A 21,111-nucleotide genomic window follows, 5' to 3' on the forward strand; every position below is an offset into this window, starting at 1 on the left:
TTTAAACAATTTAACAGTAGCACAAGGTTAAACAACCTTCACGGATATCGGTAAAAGCCGATCTATCTTCCAGTTTAGGCAGCTGACAGATCCACAATATGGTCGAGGAATGGACTCAATCGAGGATAGATCTATGCCTCTATTTACCTCTATAATTTATGACTCTCATCACTAGTTACGATAAAATAATTCCGACCGGCTTGATATGGGGTTTTTAATTCGGATATCAGTAGCAAACGGTGTTTCTACTCTTATAGAAGCTGCACGCATCCACAAATCAAGAGAATGCCAAATTCATTGACAATTGAAGCATTTCTATTCCGCCTTAGGAGGTTTTAAGACACGGAGTTCTGAACGGATTGCCAAGAAACTCGCGTGATTGCTGTGCCCTCTAGCGCACATTTAATCTCACCAATGACCAATCAGTACTCCGGAATCGGCTCGTGCTTATCACTTCCGTCTTCCGTACAGTAAAATTGCTTCTCCTGCGTGTAATTCAGAGTTCTTTTGCTTTCTTCGCAAGGCCGTTCGGCTCTAGTTACTCAGGTCATTAACTCTATTAATTACTGAACTAGGACAACCTGACTTAGGCATAAACAGACAGAGCTTAAGATGAACATGCAGTTTTTATACGGAGCTTTTGTAGTAGTCTTCCGGAAAAGCCAAGACCAGGACCCTTATCAAGGCGGTATCAAAACCCCAAACTATAATTAACCCAGGGTCCCGTAAATACGAGTAAAGTACATAGGGTCAGCCCCGCAGGGAAAAGGAGAAGAAGTGTGGCTTTGCTAAAAACCGACCTGTTAGTAAGTTCGTCATTTGAACCTGAAGGATTATTTCAGGGTCCACAAAATACCCGATTCTGGTTACTTTCTCACCAGGCCACCCATGATTCCTCCACTTGCACTGCTCGCTTGAAAATACTAGTGGAAGAGCCTTCCGGAATCCCGGTAAACGGGTATTAGTGACGATACCGCTAATTTCTCACCCTTTTTGTACTATTTGCTGAAAGATGATTGACTATACGTGCCCAAGTCTGGTGGTCCGAATGCTATTCTAGCCTTGTTCGCTCCTGAGCTGAGACACTGTCTGAGGAGACTTTGGGGTTTCCAGTAATGGGGCGAAATAGTGGGTACGGAGACATGACAATCAAAAGGACCTCGATCGCCTCTGTTTCTTGGATCTCGTTTTCTTTGGCGGGTTAACCTCTCTTTGCCTATCTGTGCAAGATGTGGTCATCAACGAAACGACCTTGGCCTCTGGCCGCTCTGATCTTCACTCTTTTCTGCTTGGCCATGATCTGGATGGGATCTTATCGGCCTAGCTTCCCTCATCCGCCCAGCGTGGAACCGAGCAGCACGGTGGAATGGAGCAGCACGGTGGAATGGACTAACGCGGTGGAATCGAGCATTGTGGGATCGAGCAGCGCGACACCGAGCGTGGTACCGAGCAACTTGGAACAGCACGTTGTGGAATTGAGCGACAACAAGACCAGTAATTCGACGCTAGGATTTGAAAAGATCTTTTTCATCAGCTTACCACAGTCCGTCCATCCGGTCCCTTTCTGCATCAACTGACCCCTGACTTTTGAACTTGAAATTCAGACGCCTAGATCGTCACGATGCAATCACCCTGATTAGCTCAATGACTGGAGTGACGCCGACACTTGAGCCGGGAGTAAGGCGCCCATACCTACCCCATACTCTGTCTTGCCGTTGGAATTGAACTGATCTAGTTTTCGCGACTTACTAGGTCAATGGCAGTTTATTACAGGAGAAGGTAAAGCCAGAAGGCAGCGGAAACCTTCGACCTGAGCAGCTGGGATGCTGGCGGGCACATGCGAACGTTTGGAAGCGGATGCTTGACGAAAACATCGAATCGGCAATGGTTATCGAGGACGACGTGGATTGGGATATTAATGTCCGCGACATTTTCGCCGACATGAGCCACCAGCTTGCTCAGCAGACTTTGTTCCCGAATTTAGTGCCGCAGCCGGACGCTCCATACGGTAAGAGGGTCTAACGACAAATTTTTACTATGCCATATTGACTTTTTGCCGACTACAGGTCGTGATTGGGATCTATTGTATGTTGGTTCTGCTTGGGACATCCCGAATAACGACAATCGTCCACCTCATCTTCTTTATCACGACCCGAATGCGCCTACGCGTGAGAATACCGGCGGCTCTTATATCGGCGAACTCGAGGGATGGGGTGCGAAAGTGACGGAAAATACTCGACACCGCTTGATTGCGCCTTCCTGGTACCCTGTATCCACGATAGGATACGCAGTCACGAAGAAAGGAGCACAGAAGCTACTATACAACCTCGGGGGATATAAGGGACTTTCGGCACCAGTCGATTTGGCCATGATAGGACTTCTGCAAAAAGGCGTCGTGGACTCATATACGATCATCCCTCCGATAATCACGCGGTACCGAACAGGAGGATCGCGGGATAGCGATATTGATGAAGTCAAACCAGAAGATGCCGAGGCGAAGACGGGATCTGAGAATTTGAATATGGGCGCCAGGAAGGCGATGGAAAAACTTCAAGAAAAATCACCTCATTAATTGCCAAGTTCAAACTCAGTTGAAACTTGCCGGTTCAAGGATTACAGATACTATTTACAAATATACCCACTATTGCACAGTTCAGACAAACATTTCTTGATCGAAGTCTGGCGTCCCCAGGGCACAAGAGGATACACATGAAGGGACCTGTCGTGCAGCCCCTGTCTGCCTGGTTGGATGCCGATTACCCACCAGGAAGCCGCAGCTGGTAGCTGCAGGACCCGCCATACCAAGGTGCACATTGCGGCATACAAAGCCTGCTCACATATAGCCATTATTGGCCATTCGGGTCTCAGGAGAATCTTGCTTGCCTATCAAGCTCTCATCCACGTGGTATGATGGCCATGGTAGGGGAGGCGAACTAGAATGCTCAAAGTTGATGGGATCGAGATGTACAACGGGGTATTTCCATATCTCCCTCGCAATCGCCCAAGTCCATCTGGGCCTTCGATCGGAACAGCAGTCTTAATCGAATACATGGTTTCCTGCAAATCAGTTGTAGCACATTGACAAGCCCATCCCGTGAAGAGAAGATGTTTGTTTTGTAGATCGAATAAACATATCGGATGGGCAAAAGTACTGCACTAGTGGCACTGACTGTGTCTACTCTCATTAGCTAACTCAGTTAACTTGCCTGATCACTAAGCAAATCCTGCAGCCCTACTGCTAAATTTTTGCAATCTCTCCAGTATGTCATAGATATGGCGAGTAATGAACAGACGGGATCAGACTATAGTCATCCCGATATTGACAACTTACCAACAGGGCCCACACTCGGCAATGATGGCAAGGACTAAGGTTTGTCACCTTTCTTGGTCTCAATAATTGGACACAACATTCTGCGTACTCAGTTCCCACACGTCAATATCAATATAGGGTGGAGATTACTTGCGCGGCATAGGAGAGGACTGAGCGCTTCTGACGTGCCGAAGGTAGATGAGGCTTCTGCCATGGCGTCCGGCAAGAAAAGGCCACTCAAGGACGAAGTTCACCCAAGTTTCCAAATAGATGTTTAAACTTCGTGCATGTGAGGTTAAAATACGCCTAGGTTGGCCCTAGTCACGCCTGATATAACAGCCTCAAAGCCCATCCAAGCTGTATTTCTGCCTCAGGCACTATAAAGGCGCTTCTTATCACCTAGTACCCCCACTACAGCACTAGGTGCACTAGCAACCGAGTAAACTATGATATAACACCCGGTAATGAGAACATATGACCAGCCAACACGAGGCATCCATAACATTGACCAATTTCCGGAAAATCTACGAATGATTTGCTGCGCCCTCATACTCCATAAGCAGTTTAATTTTCCTTTCCCGAAATCTCAAACACCTCCCCTCGTTGGTCCATTAGCGGTTTCATCATGCGCCTAGCCACCCAATCCGCGGGCGTAGCGTGGGGCTCCCGAGACGATGAAGGCCCAACTAGCAGGTTATTATGATTAGCTCAGGAATAGGACGGTTCGTTTCAACGTCTCACCAGCACAAACGGTGGAACAATCATTGTTTAGTAAGGAGTTTTGATGTTCTGATTCCTCAGTTGGCTGAGCATGTTGTCCCTCTTTCTTCGAGTCCCGTTAGAAGAGCCCACTCTTAGTGTCCGCTGGGTTACCCCTGGTGTCCACGTTGGAGTCTACGTACTTTTCCCCTTCAAGAATGGAGGCCGCTTTTCTGCGCTGCTATTGCATGCTATCGCACGTTCTTAGCACTGTTAGTTGCATCGTGAGATCCGCTGTATCGCCCCCGTAGTACGCTACTCACTTCCACTCTCGACAATTCTTCCCGGGCGGGCGTCGTCAAAGGGTCATAGAGGGGCGGAGGGGAGGGAGGGGGGTTTAATATCTGATTATCAACGGGATTGGCCAAGTCATTTTAACCCGCAAAGGACGGTGCAATGAAGGAGAGCGGGGGGCTTGGAGTGATGGGCGTTTCTTATCATGATGCCCCTGGTTTGAATCTTGGACTACGGAGTACTTGATCTCCTTGTGCTGCTCTTCTCGTCTAGTTTGGAGTTTCTCTTTGGTACTGTTCCGGTCACATTCTCTTCTAGCCCTATCTTGGCTATCACACTCGTTCATTCACTGCCCACTAGGCTTTTGGTCTCTCCTTTTCTTATTAAGTATTTTCCTTTCGCTCTTTCAAGGCTGAGCCTGAATCTATTTCTCTGAAAATCGAGGTAATATTGTTGGAGAATTCCTTGGAAGGGGAGAATATCGTTCTCATCGGACCCGCCTCCTGTATAGATCGGAATAAGGGTTATTTGCTGTCTGCCACTGCCACCACTGCCACCCCCAGGCTCGCTATTTATTTGTCTACGTCACAGAGAACGCGTTTGACTATCAAACGGTAAGTCGCATGCTCGATGAGCTTATCCCGCGATTGCCCCTCCCCTCGTGTATCCAGTGCCGTGCCTAGCTTTGGCAATCCCGACGCAAGGAGAACATTCCGCGCCTTTCCAAGGAGAGCGTCAACCTCGATCTTTCATGTTCTTCAAAGAAGATCTCACAAATCTTGAAATGAAGATCGACTGGCATCATGGAGTAACCCTTATGCGCGATATCACTGCCTAGCTCGCCTGATGCTGCCTCTCTCAAAACCCACGCCTGGAGCCTCCAGTAAAACTGACCTTCTCACAGAGTTCTATCTCCCTCGCTGTGCAGACACACCTCTTGCTTTCGCTTGATCGCGCTCACCGTGTCAGACCGGTTGATTCGGTCCTCCTGGGGAGTCCTTGACAGTCACTCGTTTTTTTCTCTAAATCCTCATTCGCTTCCATCATCTCCCCTCATCGTGGACAAAGCTCGACTGCTATCGCCACTATGCAGGAATTTCGCTTGACAGCGGCCTTGGTCGCCTGTCTTACCTTGCTCCCAGCTTTTACCTCTGCGTTCTGGCGTCTTCCCTGCCGCGGTCGAACTGGTGTCGCCCGGCTGGACCCTATCGTTGATCCCGGCGAGATCTCTTCTCATGTGCATGCCGTTCATGGCGGAGGAAGTATGTTTATCAAGTGCCATATTCGGAAAATTCATCGCTAATATATGCATGCAGACTTCGGCATGAATTCGAACATGCAGACGCTGCGCGAGTCCAGCTGCACGTCCTGCGCTGTGACGCAGGACATGTCTGCATACTGGACCCCCGCGCTTTATTTTATGCACACGAACGGCAGTGCTGAACTGGTCGAGGAAGTTGGAGGCATGCTTGCGTACGTCTATTTTGATAATGAAAGTTTGGTCATAGCGGATAACTAACATTGTTTGAACTCTTAGCTACTACCTCCTGTACGGAGAGGATGTTACCGCGTTCCCCAACGGCTTCCGTATGCTCGCCGGCGACCCCTTACAGCGAAACTTCACCTGGCCAGTTCCCGATCCTCCCAAGTCCTCGTGGTCCGGCGCTCAGGTCTCCCAGAAGGCACTTCGCCAGAAGGCCTTGGGCTTCAACTGTCTCGACTACGCCGGTACCGCCGAAGCCTCGCTCTATCGCCACTTCATGCCGAACAAGACTTTCCTCGACGCGAACTGCCCGGATGGCCTCCGTCTGGAACTGATGTTCCCTTCGTGCTGGAATGGAAAGGATGTCGATTCGGATGATCACAAGTCTCACGTTGCCTACCCCGACCTCGTTATCACGGGTACCTGCCCCGAGGGATATGAGACGCGCCTGGTTTCGCTATTCTATGAGACAATTTGGAACACTTATGCCTTCAAGGATGTTGATGGGTACTTCGCTCTGGCTAATGGAGATCCCACTGGATATGGATACCACGGTGACTTTATGCACGGCTGGGAAGATGGCGTGCTGCAACAGGCTATTGACACTTGCACAAGTGATTCGGGTGAGGTGAGCGCTTGCAGTGTCTTCGATCTTCAAAGTGAGACCAAGCAGCGTGAGTGCACGTTCGACATGCCTTCCACGCTTGCAAACGAAGACGTCCAAATGCATGCGGATGGTCTGCCTGGTCCCATGGGAATCCAGTGGGGTCCAGCCTATGCCAGTATGTCCATGGGCTCTTCCTCTTCTTCCACTTCAGCCATCAGTAGCGTGCCAACTACCTCCGTCGACTCCGTCTCTATCGGTGTTTCTATTGAAATTGGAAACGTGCTCAACCATGCTGAAGCTACCACCACTACTTCAACCACCTCTACGTCATCGCCTACACCCACTCCTACCACCTCGATTCATGTCGATCAATACACCGAGGAAATCGTCTACCTGCAGCAGGATGTCATTGTCATGGTTGGCGAGGGCGGCATCCCATACGCCACCAGCACTGGCACCCAACGCACCGTATCCACCGCAATCACAACCGCCACCCAGACTTCCACCGTTGTATCCTATGTTGAGAAGCGAGACAGCGCTCCCGCTGAACCTGAGCAACGGGATCCCAGTGCCGAAAAGGCCCTCCGACAGGCTCATAACCGTCATCGCCACTCGCACAAGAGACATGGTCACTAACCGCATGGACACGTGGCCTGGGAAGCGAACGCTATACGCTGTGCGTGGCGTTCCCTCTCGTCGGTCGGACTTGATCTCGAGTGCGGTTGCAGTTCCATCAACTCACTTGCAATGTTGGACTATGGCCAGGGCCTTGTTTTTTCTATTCATGTACATGTTTTGCCCCTGTGTCTGTATTGGATGCGCCCCCTGTCAGGGAGTGGTGAATCCATGGTCACAATGTTGTCTATTAGCTCAAAAATGAACATTTGAATCTGTCCTGAAGATAAGCAATAACAGTGTACTCCCCGGGCTCTAAAGATGTAAATTGCCTTGTTTATGTGTAATTTTCGGCAACAATTGAGCCTTTTCTGAGGAACGAAGTAACGTGGGAGTTATAAATGGGTCTGTCGGACTGCAGTATGCTGTCTTATAATATGTGATATCTAGACTCAGCATTGTAGGTGAGCTGACTGAGACAATATAGGTTTCATGACACCCATCTTCGTAGGTTGTGTTTTTGTCTGAAGTGAAAATAAAGTGTAACTGAAAATTTTCTATCGCTCCTGTGTGACCTGTGACCGGGAAAAATGAGACACAAGGTAGCCTCGATCATGCGGTGTAATGATCCCTTCTCCATCTTCGATACCGGCATTATCAGCTAACAACAGTCTTATCTTCTCATGCAGTGGATAGTTGACTTTGATCACCACCTTTAACTTCTAGATTGACCGTTGGGCCTGAGTAACGTCGCTTGAGACTTCTAGGGTTGTTGTTGACCTGCAGGCGACACGCGCAGCGGCATTGTTAGACAGCAAAAGTAATTCCAGTCCAATTTCATATTTCTGGGCTTTTTAACAACAGACTTGTCACTTCAGGCAGGGGTATCGTAGGAAAAACTAAGCCCTGGTCTCCTTGCAGAAACTCTATTGTCATCTCAAACCTACTTTGGAAAATCCTCATCAAGCACATCACTGTGTATCGAGAACCGACATCGGGAGCTCTGGACTTCTCGTGAGTCCATCCTCATCTAGAAAGGTTGCAAGCAGATCTCGCAATCATGTAGTAGAAGCTACATCATGCGAGACCGGGGTTTCGAGAACTGTATTCGGAATACTCAAGGACGTCCTTATCTGGACTTGCTATGGCTCGATGAGCGGCGCGCTTTGGATAAACACACTCCTATAGTTGCGGTGAGAGCATATAAGAGTTCACTATCTCACCTCGAAAACCAGCATCGTCCACAGGCTTTACAGGACTTTGCAAACTGCCATCCACATTTTTGAGCGTCACCCAATCTAATTGTCGACCAATTTCTTCCAAAATGGACAAGCCCTCCCTGATATTGACCATCTCTCTTACCTTCTCCATCACCGCATTGGCATTCCCTCGCGAAACCGGCGTCAATAATCATGTCCAGCCCACCAAAGTTGTGACGGCTGCACCTCCAGCCATCACCGAGGAGGGATCACTGCGCTGCTTTGATGGAGCCACTATTCTACATACAACAGACTGTACGATGGGTACTCCGGTCTCCTTCTGCTTCAAGCCCCAGACACCTATTACCTGTGATGAAGGATACTTCCCTTCAGTCTGGCATCCCGATCACTGCATAGAGGTTTCGACTTGCTTCCCCACAGATGCAGATTGGATCACCACCGAATGCTCCAATGGTGCGTTGCCGGTTTCGACTAAAACGCTGTACAGTGGAACATTGGCTGGAGGAGATAAGGTCATGATAACCTGCAAGTCACAATGGTCGAATCTTATATTGAGGTTGCACCTAACGTACTCCAGCCGTTGCTTGCGCTTGCCCATCCGATCAATGGTATAGCATGACGACTATCGACGGGGCTTCTGATTTCGAAACGTACTGCATGCCTACCCGATCATGCTCCCCTGGAATGACAACTTCCATGAGCATCAATGAGTACTGTGCCACTGCATCGGCAGATATTTGTTCGGGTTTACCTCCTCATGCAGATCGATGCGAATGCGTGGGTCGGAATATGACTCCTGTCTACCCTGATGGCCCTGGTGCCACTGCTACAGGATGTGAATAGGGGTTCTAAGGATCAGGAGTAAGCCAGTAGCTGATTGTTGGTCGAGTTGGATCTGTAATGCATGGTTTGGCCTTCCTGATAAGTTCTTGATTTATGAGGCCACCCGTAATCTTAACCGATCCCTGCGTAATAGTTAATGGAATCAGAAATGGGGTAATCAGTCGATGTCTTTGAATGATGAGGAATGCAAGTACCAATTCAATAGTCCCTGGTTCTCATCCAGCTTTGGATATTTTCACACATATATTCCGAAGGCCTGAACTCAACCCCAAAACACTAGTGCTGGACTGCATAACCTAGATCCTAGATAAGAAAACTAGTTCTAAAGGAGGACCCTGCGGAAGCATGAACCATGAACAAAATAATCAATCTCGACCTCGAATCAAGCTTCCTATCGGCCGATCACTTGCCACAGGATAAATGCCGAAACCCCTCAGATTAGTGGAAGCTTATAAGTCACAATTGCAGCTCAACCTCCAGCTTTGTGGTTCACCGAGAATGCAGATCTATCAACTTTGGAGTCAAAAGAATTCCATTCGTTTCGATCTTAATTACCAATTAGCCTAAACCCCCACGCGCCACAATTCGCCAAAGCCACCAACCTCTCGATCTCGAATCGGCGTCCCAATTAGGAAAAAGGCAAAAGCGTCCCGTCCGGAAAGGCCCCGTGTTAACTTGTTAACTCCGTCTGTGGCCCGTAAATACCCCGCATCCATTCGGCCCGTTGTCTGTTGTCATCAGTGCTGCTGCATAAGCATCTAATTCCCCGATTCTTGATTTTCTGCTTAAATTGCATCATCCCTGCTACAAAATCGGTTCCTTTTTTTCATTCACCTTCTTTCTTCCTTAACTACATACAATTTGCTTCAATTGCTCATAATCGCTCAAAATGTCCGAGGGTCTTCCTGAAATGCAGTACCGGTTTCTTGGCCGAACGGGCCTCAAGGTGTCCGTCATCTCTCTTGGAAGCTGGCTCACTTACGGTGGCCATGTGGGAAATGGTACAGAATACCTATTGGCCCTTCAATTCGTCTTGCAAGAATACTAATTCTGTTGAAGAAACTGCCTTTGATTGTTTGAAGGCCGCATATGACGCCGGTGTCAACTTCTTCGATACCGCCGAGACGTACTCTGGTGGACAATCGGAGGTTGTGCTCGGTGAAGCTATTAAGAAGTTTGGCTGGAAGCAGAATGATTTGGTTATTTCTACCAAGGTAAGCACATTTTTCTCGGAATAATAGATAGCGATTGTGGATCTAACTCTTTGAATAGCTCTACTGGGGCAAGGCCAACAGCGCCAACCCAGATAAGCCTCTCAACAACGTTGGTCTCTCAAGAAAGCACATTATTGAGGGCATGACCCTGTCTCTCCAGCGCCTGGACCTGCCTTATGTGGATATCGTCTATGCCCACCGTCCAGACCGTGACACTCCCATGGAAGAAATTGTGCGCGGTTTCAATTATCTTATTAACACCGGCAAGGCCTTCTACTGGGGTACGTCCGAGTGGTCTGCCAGCGAAATCGCCGATGCCTGGCGCATCGCCGATAAGCTGGGTCTCGTCGGCCCAGTAGTTGAACAGCCACAATACAATCTGCTTGCGCGCGATCGCGTGGAAAAGGAGTACCGCTGGCTGTACGAGGCCCACGGCCTGGGTCTTACCGTCTTCTCTCCTCTCAAGGGTGGCGTACTCACCGGAAAGTACAACGATACTACTGCGCCGCCCGCCGGATCTCGCTTGGCCGAGTCCGAGGATGGCTACATCAAGGGTCTTCGCAAGACTGTTGGTGACGATTCGTGGACAAAGCAGTTGAAGCAGGTTGCTGCATTGAAGCCTATTGCGGAGGAGTTGGGTATTTCGACTGCTCAGTTGTCTCTGGCTTGGATTCTGAGGAACCCTAATATCTCATCTATGATCACCGGCGCCTCTCGTGTTGAGCAGGTGTATGAAAACTTGCGTGCGCTGGCTGTGGCGGATAAGTTGACAGATGAGGTTGTTGAGAAGATTGAGGCTGCGATTGGTAACAAGCCTGCTGAGGAGATCAGGAGATTCTAAGTTTAGTGTATGTAATAGCTTAGCAGAAGAATTGAAACCTCGCTAGATCCAACTCCGATCGGCCTGTACTTCAAATGATTTATTGTGAGGTAGTCGTCCCATTTTCTTGGTTGTCGAAGGAAAAAAAACACCATTGTGGTAGTCATATGATGATTCATCTCCCTATATCAGGCAGATTGTTCCTCGCTCTAGTCAGTCTTTTTCCAAATCAAGAAATCTCATATCTGAGCCTTTTGGGGGTTATATAAGTGAAATTGTGTATGAATCTGCATGATTTATATTCGCTGCTCAGGTGATTATGGTGAAATTGGTAGAATTCACGCGTGGATCGAATGGATAACGCAACTGTGCTCATCCATTCAGCACGGTTGGACGGGACACACGATATTAAATACACTTTCCACCATCGATGACCATTTCAGTACCATTGATGAAACGTCCCTCATCACTTCCAAGGAACAGACAAATGTTGGCAATATCATCCACCTCGGTCAAACGACCCAAAGGAACATTTCCGATGAACTTTTGGCGATTCTCGGGGGTATCCTCCATACCGGTAAACATAGAAAAGAGACCGGTACCGGAAAGTAGAGGAGCGACACTGTTGACTCGGATGTTGTGAGGACCATACTCGGCGGCGAGCCCCTTGGTAGCCTATGATAATCAGTGAGGAAATTTGATCACTTTCAAAGATGAAAGAGCGAACAAAAACCGACGTACGTTTGTGACAGCGCCCTTAGAGGCATTATACCACACCAGACCCGGTCGAGGACGACTAGCACCAGTCGAAGAGATGTTAATCATAGAGCCACCCTGGCCTTGTTCAATAAATTTGGGCATGACGACTTGGGCAGCTAGGTAGATGCTCTTGACATTGACGTTGAACACTCGCTCCCATTCTTCCTCGGTCACCTCAGCGGTGGGCTACTACCGAATCAGATTTCGTTGTTCACGGATCCCTGGAGCGACCGAGATTCATACCTTGTTGCGATAGCTAGTTCCGGCATTGTTCACCATGATATCCAGTCTTCCAAATTCGGAGAACGCCCGATCAACAATGGTCGTCCAGTCAGCCTTTTGTGTAACATCCATCCGCTGGAACTTCAGGTTGCTGGGGTTCTGAGCAGCGACCTGCTCGCCTCCCTGGACGTTGATATCTGCGACCAGGACCTTCGCACCTTCCTCGCCGAATCGACGGGCAATTGCAGCGCCAAAGCCGGAGCCTCCTCCTGTAAGTTACAAGATATGAGATTAGTTCGAGGACCAATTTGGGATGTCAATGACTTGGGAACTCCCTCACCGGTGACAATGGCAACCTTTCCTTGCAATCGAGAGCCTTGGGAAGACATGTTTCTGAATGAGAATGTGAATTATGTGAGAGAGATTGAAGCAGAGCTAGGTGAAATGGTAAGTCTAAAAGAAACACGAGCAAAGAGGGGCAATCATATGTTCGGCGTGAAATCCGTGGTTTCCCCGCATCGCGCCCAGTCCGAGACGCCGTCACGGCTGTAGGCTCAAGTACCCTCAGGCTTCTCCACCACGACCTATGACTAAGTTTGTAAGTTTGAATAACATATTGATGCCCTATAGGAAGACGGCATAACCTTGTCAACTTGATCTTGGGTATGGTTGAGCAGATAATGACACGGGAAGGGCAAACCCACTAATGCAGCATTAGCTTCAGGGACGGCTTTCGCCCGGAAGGTGATCAGAGGCAAATTCCGATAGCCTATTTATGATGACCCAGCATAGAGAGACATTCGAAATTAATATCGAAGGTCAATTCGTGCTGGCATGTTCTTAGTATCTCGCATACCCATTTACTTGATGAATCTACCTGTCTCCGGATACATAGGCCACTACTCCATATACGTAACACTTTTCCTATGCCGGGTGGGGCTTTCCTATCTTGGCTGCCGCCGCTTTTATGGGGGCACTCAGAGTCAGACTCACTGAGCTGCTCAGTGCCATCACGTGATGACCAGTGAGGTCTAATGAGTGCTCGGTGAGTGTGATTGGCTGCCCACTGAGCCATCACTGATTACTTGATGTTCACTATAACTAACGTAATTCACAAGCGAACTGGCCACACAGGCGAGCTGGCCACCCCAAAACACCATACTTAATGCGATAAATTACAACTTCATATCTGAATAACCATGTATATTTAGGATAAGATATTGGGCATATATTCTATATAGTGATTTTAATCTACTGTTGAGGTATAAAAGGATCTGTTTAAGTATGAACAGAGATATATATGTTTACGTCTCAAGTGTAAAAAATACGCAGTATTTTACGGTAAAGTGTCGAAATAATGCTCTAAATGGCTTAAAATCTGCATATGCTATTGCTATGCCTGGAAATATACAGGACCTGCAATTTAACTGAAGTAAAGTATTGGTGGTTGAAATATAGAGAGATCAAAATAAACTTTAAGTATGGTGTTTTGGGGTGGCCAGCTCGCCTGTGTGGCCAGTTCGCTTGTGAATTACGTTAACTAGTTAGGTATCTATTAAGCACATAGTCGATGCTCAGCCCATACCTAAGGGAGCGCTTTGCCCTATAGTCCTGTGTATCTTCCGACCTAATTTTAATAGACCTCAATTTCACCTTGCCCGTGGCTTTTGAGGTACTCGATCATCCAATCTCTTTTTCTCCTTAATAAAATAACGAACTAGGGCACAGTGACGTAAAAATAGAGGGCTTAGGCCGCTTACCATACACCAGCGTAGAAAAAGTGTTCTGCTCTTATCAGGCACAAAGATCTGTCTTTAAGTCGTGAAGTACAAATTGCAGCTATATCCATTTATTTCAACCTACAGAACAGATTTTCTTTATCCTTTATTTTACTTTCTACTTTAATTTATTCTCTCTAGCGTTTATCGGGGATATTTTTAGTTCTAAGCCAAAAGACCTTCTTTGCTTAGCAAGACGAGGCCACTAAGTAACTAACAAAGAGTGGCTATGTTTTTAGCGCTTATGCAGAAGAGGATACTATCCGTGAAAAGGGTAAAAGAATATCTGAGGCCAAGAGGATATATTTCGACGCTATCCGTCCGTCGTTAGAGTAAGTTATAACATATTAGTCTAGGAGGATTACCCGCCGTATACGTTACTAACTTGCTCTTAGCTTCGCTGAACAAAATAGAATCAAAGGCTATAAATCTAGGCTAAGCTATACGACTCTAGACTATAAGCTTCTGTCGACATGAGAATGTGCATAAGCCCTCGAAAGCCTTCGAACTTGACAGAATACGGCATAACGTACACGTGACGATGATCTTCAACGATTGATCCCACATGAGAAACAGCTTCAACACTCTATACTTCTTCTGATTTCTATGCTGTGATATCTTGATGATTATAAATACTGCCTGTTTTCCATAGCTAGTTTAGAACAAGTTTAACTGCTCTGATGAAGCTTTAGCTGCCTTGATTCTTCTACCATAAGTTAGCTTCCGATTCTTTGCTGAATCGTACGACCTTTGATCTTGATCGTACACGAACGTTTCGTGTACACTCGACCGATCGTGTACGACTTCTTCGTGCACGTAGAAGGATTTATGCCGACCCCATAAATCCGACATCTACTAAGCGTAGAATTCGAACAACCTTAGATAATAACTAGCAGATGCCCAGTCAATGAGGCAGAGAGATCTATCTTCCTGCTCTAAGATATTTCAAGGCGCTATATCTAAATAGCAAGGCACTAGCTCGCAGCCCTAGAAAGTCAGTTTCGGATTATATAAGAAAAGCCGGCTACTGAATCACTTCTCTATCTCGTCGAGACTATCGAAAACTAGATCCTCAGTCTTAGGGAAGAGAATTCTGCGACAGACCCCGCTAGAGAGAGGCCCGGGGTTGTTATATCGCAATTTTACGAAATAATAAAGCACACCTGCAACCTTTTCTATAGCGTTAATATCTTCTAACGGATCGATAACCTTCCCTCTATATACTCCATCACAATATAACCCTAACCCTGCTCATCAGAAAAGAAGGCGTACAAACGTGGAATATGAACGATGCAGTTATCTACAAGTTCATACGCTATTCTTTGATTTTCAGCTTCTGCTTTCGTGATATCCGGGCCCCATTCAACCACCTAGTGGTCAGAGATTCCGATAATGCGATTTCTGTACTGGCTGACAATATTGTCAGGCTACGGGTCTGAACAAGACGCTATCAGAGAGGCTCGGAATTCACCCGGGAGTGATATACCTTCAATAGGGTTGCGGAAACAAAGATCTTGTCGCTTGGAGACCCTGAAGATCAAGGTCAAAGGTGCAAAGAAAGAAACGAAAGGGCTAGGGTTCATCTGGCCCTCACTCCTGCTACCGTATAGTAATACTATACATCCTCACACTCTTCTTTACCCTAATGATTTTAGCCGGTTTAACCCTGTGTAATACTATCAAACTCTTCTTCTGTGACCTAGGCCGTGGTCCTTCTTAAATACTGATCTTCTCCCTTCCGCTGTTGATCTCGAACGCGAGGAGAGCAGATCCGACTTTAAGGCTTCCTCAAATTCTATCCCGTTTAAGTGTATTTGTTTACCAACAACAACTTCAATATGTCCCGAAAATTGATATTCCCCACTCTCTGGATATTCCTCGGTCTATCTGCTGCGCGTCCAGCATCCACCCTTATGGCGGATGCATCATCAGCTAATACCAAGTATCTCATCACATTGTACGTCATTTCTCGTTCGGGCTAAGAAATATCCATCGCCGTCATACTTATCTCTACTAGCGGCGACTCTTATTCCACAACCGGCTTCAGCATTCAAGGAAGTTATCCCTCAGCTACAAACCCTCTCGGCAATCCAGAGCTTCCCGGCCAGACATCAGACTGAGGCTAAATTGCATCGGCTTCTTGACTTCCCAGTACAACACCTCGCTCACATTTTCTTTCAATTTTACTGTGGGTGGAGCGACCACAGACTCCAACATTGTTCCACCTTGGAACTTCTCTGTCCCCAGCCTCATTGACCAGGTGAAACTCTTTAGCAACAGCATCGCTTCTAAGCCGCTATCCGCCCCCTGGGATAGTTGCAACACCCTGGCCGGTATATAGATAGGAAATAATGACCTTGGGGGTAGCTATGCGCGATCTGATTTAGACACGCTCCTACTCCGTATCATGTATAGTTACTTTGGCCAGCTACAGATCTTATATAATACAAGAATCAGATATTTCATCCTACTTGCTATCCCTCGTGAGCTTACTCTTACGCGTTATTCTTTTCTATCCTTGACTTAAAATGCTAATATTTCACATCATAGCTATGGAGAAAACACCAGTTGTTATGGAAAGAGGCAGCGAAGCTATTGCCCAAGAGACCGCTGCAATTGAGAAATATAACAATCTCCTTGCGGCTGGTCTTTCCAAATCCCAGTCTTTCAACACCGATGCTAAAGCAAAACTGATCTGAACGGGGCCGTCCTTCAAGAAAGCTCTCAACAATCCAGCAGCCTCTGGCGCACCAAATGCAACTTGCATAAATTGGGGTGGAACTGCCTGCCTCTGGCGCGATGCCTATCACCCTGGGGTCGCTATTCAGAATCTTACCGCCCAGCATGTGCAATCCGAGCTGGACGGCTGGTTCGAGCGTTAAGAGGATGCCCTTCATGCATGCTTTGATCATAACCAAGGCACGAGTTACCTTGGACTATTCAGTATTGATGGAGATTCCCGTCCTCTAGCCGATGTCTCCGCGTTTGTTGCCATGATCAGCGTTTGCTGCCTCTGTCCACTTGCTTTCCTATGGTTCCTTTGTCTCCCTCGGACGCTCTATTTTCCCGCATCCAAAGTTCTCACTGTCTCTGTCTATGCTTCCCGTCTGTGGCCGCTTTTTCAGGTTGATTATTCTGAGCGTTACGTACTATCAGTAGTACGGATCACAGACTTTCATAACCTGGTCAGAAAGTGTTAAACATGGAGAGACTTCAGCGTCCACTTTATATCCGGTCTGAGCCATCATAGCAAGTTCTCGCAATTCCCCTCAAAAAACTATGTTGACTCTCACGAACCGTAGAACCGAGCAAGTACAACCATGCGTTATGCATTGAGCAAATATTTGCCGACCTGAGTACCTTGGTAGATCCGGAGGTTTTGCAGATGGAAAGGATGGTCAGCAGGCTAATATCAAACAGCTGGCAAGTCTCACGCTTTCACCGCTTCAGTGAAGATTATGTCCGATATACGTCCCGTATCTTTGAAGGGAACATGGAATATGATCGATTCCAAAGAGGATATGCAAATGGCAGCAGAAATCGAACACATTGGAATTCAACTATCGACTAAAGGTTTTTGAGGACGGTTCTAGTCCTTGTGAAAGTGTGGAGGAGCAGCGGACGAATCGCCGAGAAAGAACTACATTCTTGAAAAGCCTCACAGTAGCATCCTGCTGAGTGAAGTTCCCTCCTCCGTGATTGGCGTGGGACCCGTGGGTGGACGAGATCCAGATTCAAATGCTCAACGTGGTATCATTATGACAGCGCCCACGGCACTGCTGGCACAGGAAGCGAAGAGAGAGAGAGAGAGAGAGAGAGAGAGGGAGACTGAGTCAATTGGTCTATCTAGAACAGGAAGACAAAGACGACTAGGAAAGGAAGAAGAAGCAGAAGGAAACAGAACAGGGTCTATAAGGCCCTGAAGCACAAAGGAAAAGGAACAAGGCCTGGTCCTGACAGGAAAACCCCGGCCTGCTTCATGCAGGGCCAAAGAAGACGACAAACTCTGCAAACCCTATCGAGGTCAAAGGGATCGAGTCATCACATTATAATTTCACTCGCTCTAAGTACATGCTACTATGTGGAGTGCAATCAGACCAGCCTGCGGTGGGAAAAGGGCTGCCAGCGCCTATCGTCCCATATCCCTGATCTCAGGAGATGGGATTATATAACCCAGTGAATACAGTCTCGCGTCCTATAATGAACTATTTTGACGTGCTGCGAATTCATTATATACAGAAATTTGCTATATAACTAGAGGTTGCCTCCTTGTACATAAAATACCTCCGAATATCGCGAACATGCCTGCTTTCGCGTTTGGTCTTCCTTCCTCCCGTCCGCATATCAATTTCATCGTTCCGGAAGCGCCTAATACATGAAATATCAGGTATTTCATGTGTATTGGGCACGGAAAGACATAAGACCTTGCAGCGCATTGGGTGCCTCGGATATTTTAACTGGCTGATCCCTATCGCCACAAATTGGAAGGCGCTGATTAGGTATCCCTTTGTTGCCAAGTAACTGGTCAATTTGTCAGTAAAACTACGATTAACAGTTATTAAAATTGGGCTGACACTCATGCTATGTCCCTTGTTCATGCAGTATTGTATTGTATACCTAAGAGACCCTCTAACAAATTTTCTCCAAGAAACCTTTAGGCCTGAGTACCTGTTCATCGAAGAACTGTTAACACCTAACCGACTGCTCACTCTGTTGCTTTTCCGGCTACTTAGATTCGGGAGTTTGGAGGCGATTATTCCTGAGATTCAGATGCTCAGTCAAATTGATTTACCTATAGCTTTAACCAGCTTTCAGAGCTAAGTAGGCTGACTTTCCCCGCAGAGAGTTTTTGAGCTAAAGCTATCTGCCTATGCACCTGCCGGATAATTTGCATAACTAGCCTGCAGGAAGAATCCAGGGTGATCACAGCCTAGTATACGGATAATTAGGGCCCCTAGGTCCACTATTGTCCCGAGAATAGACCGAATCCCGATCGCGTTAAAAACTCAAACTTAATACCTTCACATAAGGCAACAAATGTCTCACTTGTGTGCAAACTCAACAATAGAAATTCGAGTTAGCCTAAGGTGATGTTATTGGGAACCCCCTTTTCGGACGACAGTAACGCAGCTTGAGCTAGAACGAGGAGTAAGTTTTTATTAGTCTTTCTCAAAGGTTGAAATATCGAAGTTCGTTCTATTGTTTCTCACGGAGGGTTGCCTGCCTTCGGTAGAGATTGGCGGGCTGCGACCCGGAAGGGATCTATAGCCCCCGCCTCGGAACCATAGACTGGAATATTCGCGCTGCTCTCTAAATGAAGAGATAGCGTGGGATCTTTGTTGACAGCCAGCGACCCGGAGTGGCGCGTGTCTCTACCTATCCCACGGAGCGCTTCGGTGCGACAATAATAGATAGAGCAAGAGTTTGACTGTTTGACGGAATGTCTTCTAGTAATTTCGCCTCTATGCCCTCGGTTCACTATTGCTCCTTGAAGTTGTATCTCCACCCCCCACTGCAGTCTGGCCATAACTGTGCCCTTCCTCCTACTCCAGCGCCTCCATATGGCTTCTCTGTGTGGGTACGCTTCGAATCCCCGCTACACATAAATTCCCTTCTGCTAGAGCAGCTTTAGCTGGAGAAGCTAGGGATAGTGACCAACAAGTACAGACGGAGACGGAGCGCCCCTCTGCTCATTGCAATATCTCAAAGAATTTACATATCACTTAATCAGAATTTGTAGCTTATGAGCTACAACTAGACATGACAATTCACCTAGAATACGCACACACGCCCGCTTTCCGGTGAGAGAAAGAATCTCCCCCAAGACATGACCACACCAAGGAAAGATATGTACAATAAAAACGACGATACATGTCTTCTGCCGGATAAAAGAGAATCTCACACACACAGAGAGAGGGGGGAGAGAGAGACATAGTTGAAAGTATGGCCGTATGATCGAAGCGAAGGCTTGGTCATACAAACACTATCCACAGTCAAACATCCATAGTAGTTCAGTGGATGCTGAGAACGTATTCTGAGGTCGTCAACTGAGCATTGGACCCAGAGAATGGCTCAGTACCAGCAGCGATGCCGCTCATATACTGTGCAGCAGGCATCCCCTGGTAGTGGATCAAGTATTCGAAGAAGTCAAGAAGGTCAGCGTTGAAGGAAGTCTGCTCGGTCCGGGCAACGAAACTGAAGACGGTCCAAGAGGAATTTGGCCCTTTGAAGAGGTCCCAGGTTGTACCAGCAATCTCGACTGTGGCAACAGGCTTGCCCGTGCTGCTGATTGGACCTGCCCCACCGAGCGCAGCAAGCCAAATCATGATCTCATATGCCAAAGAACCGTCAGGAGAGTTACTGGTGAAAATATCATATGACACGTCGGCGACGATATTTGAGCCAGTATAACTATCAAGGTAATAGTAAGCACGTTGGACATGAAAGCTACAAAGGACCAGTGGAAGTGGACACTCTTACCTCCATCGCCAAGTTGTGGGCATACTTGAAACTGAACTCAACTGTCTTGCGTTGAATTTCAACTCAATATTGGCGTAAGACTTGACCTGGCCTGGACCTCCCTGCCAGTCCCACACAGTGTTCCACGACACGAGGTCTCCGGACTGGTAGTCTAAGCCAGAGCACTGCCATCCAGATGTGGCGTCTTTTGCACCCCAGAGGTTTTGGTAAATGGTATACGGTGCTGCAGGAATTGTATCCCATTGACCGCATGATTCCCTCTTAGACAATGCATACGCTGCACAAGCGAAGGGGACGAGGAGCCACGCCGGGCCTGATTGGAAAAGTCGCATAGTTCCCGGACTTGAATTCTCAAAATTCAAAGAATTGGGAAGGAGAAAGTTTGCAGTCTACGAAAGGAATGGTAAAATAGTAGGGTTGTCCACCCTTTATAGCTCTGCGGTGTACGGCTCAGGCTCCATATAATGACGGCATTTGCCCGGTCGCTGAGTGCTAGCATACACGAGTATGGGGTACAGGAGGACCTAACTATCTGGGTATAGCTATTGATTGAAGGACTGTGCATTAATTACAGTTGTTTGAGATGGTCTTACCATGAGCGAGACTAGCCAGTCATATATCCACCAGGTTCGTGTAGTAGCTTGACTCAATCCACGGACATGGTAAATGAGCTCGGTACAGAACTGGACAGCAGACGCCTGCTGTTTCTCCCCTCTTCCTAGGTAGTTCCAGATATCGAAGTGAGTTAATTCAAGGGCTGTGAACCC

The 21,111-nt window shown here is 47.5% G+C and overlaps 7 protein-coding genes across 7 annotated transcripts; 5 read left to right on the top strand and 2 right to left on the bottom strand.

The window, feature by feature from the left end:
* The first annotated feature begins 848 nt into the window (after nucleotides 1-848).
* On the top strand, nucleotides 849-3,051 carry N7473_004043 (uncharacterized protein). Its single transcript, XM_057149983.1, has 4 exons — nucleotides 849-1,543; nucleotides 1,605-1,677; nucleotides 1,753-2,008; nucleotides 2,067-3,051. The coding sequence occupies exons 1-4, from the start codon at nucleotides 1,230-1,232 to the stop codon at nucleotides 2,570-2,572; spliced, it is 1,149 nt and encodes a 382-aa protein (XP_057013637.1). The 5' UTR covers nucleotides 849-1,229; the 3' UTR covers nucleotides 2,573-3,051.
* Nucleotides 3,052-5,390: 2,339 nt separating this feature from the next.
* Nucleotides 5,391-7,029, top strand: N7473_004044 (DUF1996 domain-containing protein; the record flags this gene model as incomplete). The annotated part of the gene is made up of 3 exons (XM_057149984.1): nucleotides 5,391-5,565; nucleotides 5,620-5,776; nucleotides 5,841-7,029. 3 exons carry the CDS (start codon nucleotides 5,391-5,393, stop codon nucleotides 7,027-7,029), a joined length of 1,521 nt encoding a protein of 506 aa, XP_057013638.1.
* A 1,303-nt stretch (nucleotides 7,030-8,332) lies between these two features.
* On the top strand, nucleotides 8,333-9,071 carry N7473_004045 (uncharacterized protein; the record flags this gene model as incomplete). The annotated part of the gene is made up of 2 exons (XM_057149985.1): nucleotides 8,333-8,681; nucleotides 8,806-9,071. The coding sequence occupies 2 exons, from the start codon at nucleotides 8,333-8,335 to the stop codon at nucleotides 9,069-9,071; spliced, it is 615 nt and encodes a 204-aa protein (XP_057013639.1).
* Nucleotides 9,072-9,960: 889 nt separating this feature from the next.
* On the top strand, nucleotides 9,961-11,126 carry N7473_004046 (Potassium channel voltage-dependent beta subunit KCNAB-like protein; the record flags this gene model as incomplete). The annotated part of the gene is made up of 3 exons (XM_057149986.1): nucleotides 9,961-10,072; nucleotides 10,131-10,285; nucleotides 10,344-11,126. The coding sequence occupies 3 exons, from the start codon at nucleotides 9,961-9,963 to the stop codon at nucleotides 11,124-11,126; spliced, it is 1,050 nt and encodes a 349-aa protein (XP_057013640.1).
* A 387-nt stretch (nucleotides 11,127-11,513) lies between these two features.
* Nucleotides 11,514-12,475, bottom strand: N7473_004047 (SDR family oxidoreductase; the record flags this gene model as incomplete). The annotated part of the gene is made up of 4 exons (XM_057149987.1): nucleotides 11,514-11,780; nucleotides 11,847-12,050; nucleotides 12,108-12,355; nucleotides 12,427-12,475. 4 exons carry the CDS (start codon nucleotides 12,473-12,475, stop codon nucleotides 11,514-11,516), a joined length of 768 nt encoding a protein of 255 aa, XP_057013641.1.
* A 3,227-nt stretch (nucleotides 12,476-15,702) lies between these two features.
* N7473_004048 (uncharacterized protein) lies at nucleotides 15,703-16,746 on the top strand (the record flags this gene model as incomplete). Its single annotated transcript, XM_057149988.1, is given in 5 exon segments — nucleotides 15,703-15,825; nucleotides 15,882-16,197; nucleotides 16,210-16,347; nucleotides 16,415-16,510; nucleotides 16,601-16,746. The coding sequence occupies 5 exon segments, from the start codon at nucleotides 15,703-15,705 to the stop codon at nucleotides 16,744-16,746; spliced, it is 819 nt and encodes a 272-aa protein (XP_057013642.1).
* A 3,129-nt stretch (nucleotides 16,747-19,875) lies between these two features.
* N7473_004049 (uncharacterized protein) lies at nucleotides 19,876-20,676 on the bottom strand (the record flags this gene model as incomplete). The annotated part of the gene is made up of 2 exons (XM_057149989.1): nucleotides 19,876-20,275; nucleotides 20,345-20,676. The coding sequence occupies 2 exons, from the start codon at nucleotides 20,674-20,676 to the stop codon at nucleotides 19,876-19,878; spliced, it is 732 nt and encodes a 243-aa protein (XP_057013643.1).
* Nucleotides 20,677-21,111: the final 435 nt, after the last annotated feature.

The sequence above is a fragment of the Penicillium subrubescens genome (assembly GCF_028828155.1).
Source record: "Penicillium subrubescens strain IBT 31985 chromosome Unknown utg000002l_segment0_segment0, whole genome shotgun sequence".
In the NCBI taxonomy this organism is placed as follows: Eukaryota; Fungi; Ascomycota; class Eurotiomycetes; order Eurotiales; family Aspergillaceae; genus Penicillium; species Penicillium subrubescens.

What these genes read in the sequence shown, in the direction of transcription:
- N7473_004043 (XM_057149983.1), top strand. Translation starts at nt 1,230, where the DNA reads ATGTGGTCATCAACGAAACGACCTTGGCCTCTGGCCGCTCTGATCTTC. An exon ending in TTTTTCATCAGCTTACCACA is followed by an intron (nt 1,544 to 1,604) that starts GTCCGTCCATCC and finishes CTTGAAATTCAG; the next exon opens with ACGCCTAGATCGTCACGATG. An exon ending in GCAGCCGGACGCTCCATACG is followed by an intron (nt 2,009 to 2,066) that starts GTAAGAGGGTCT and finishes TGCCGACTACAG; the next exon opens with GTCGTGATTGGGATCTATTG.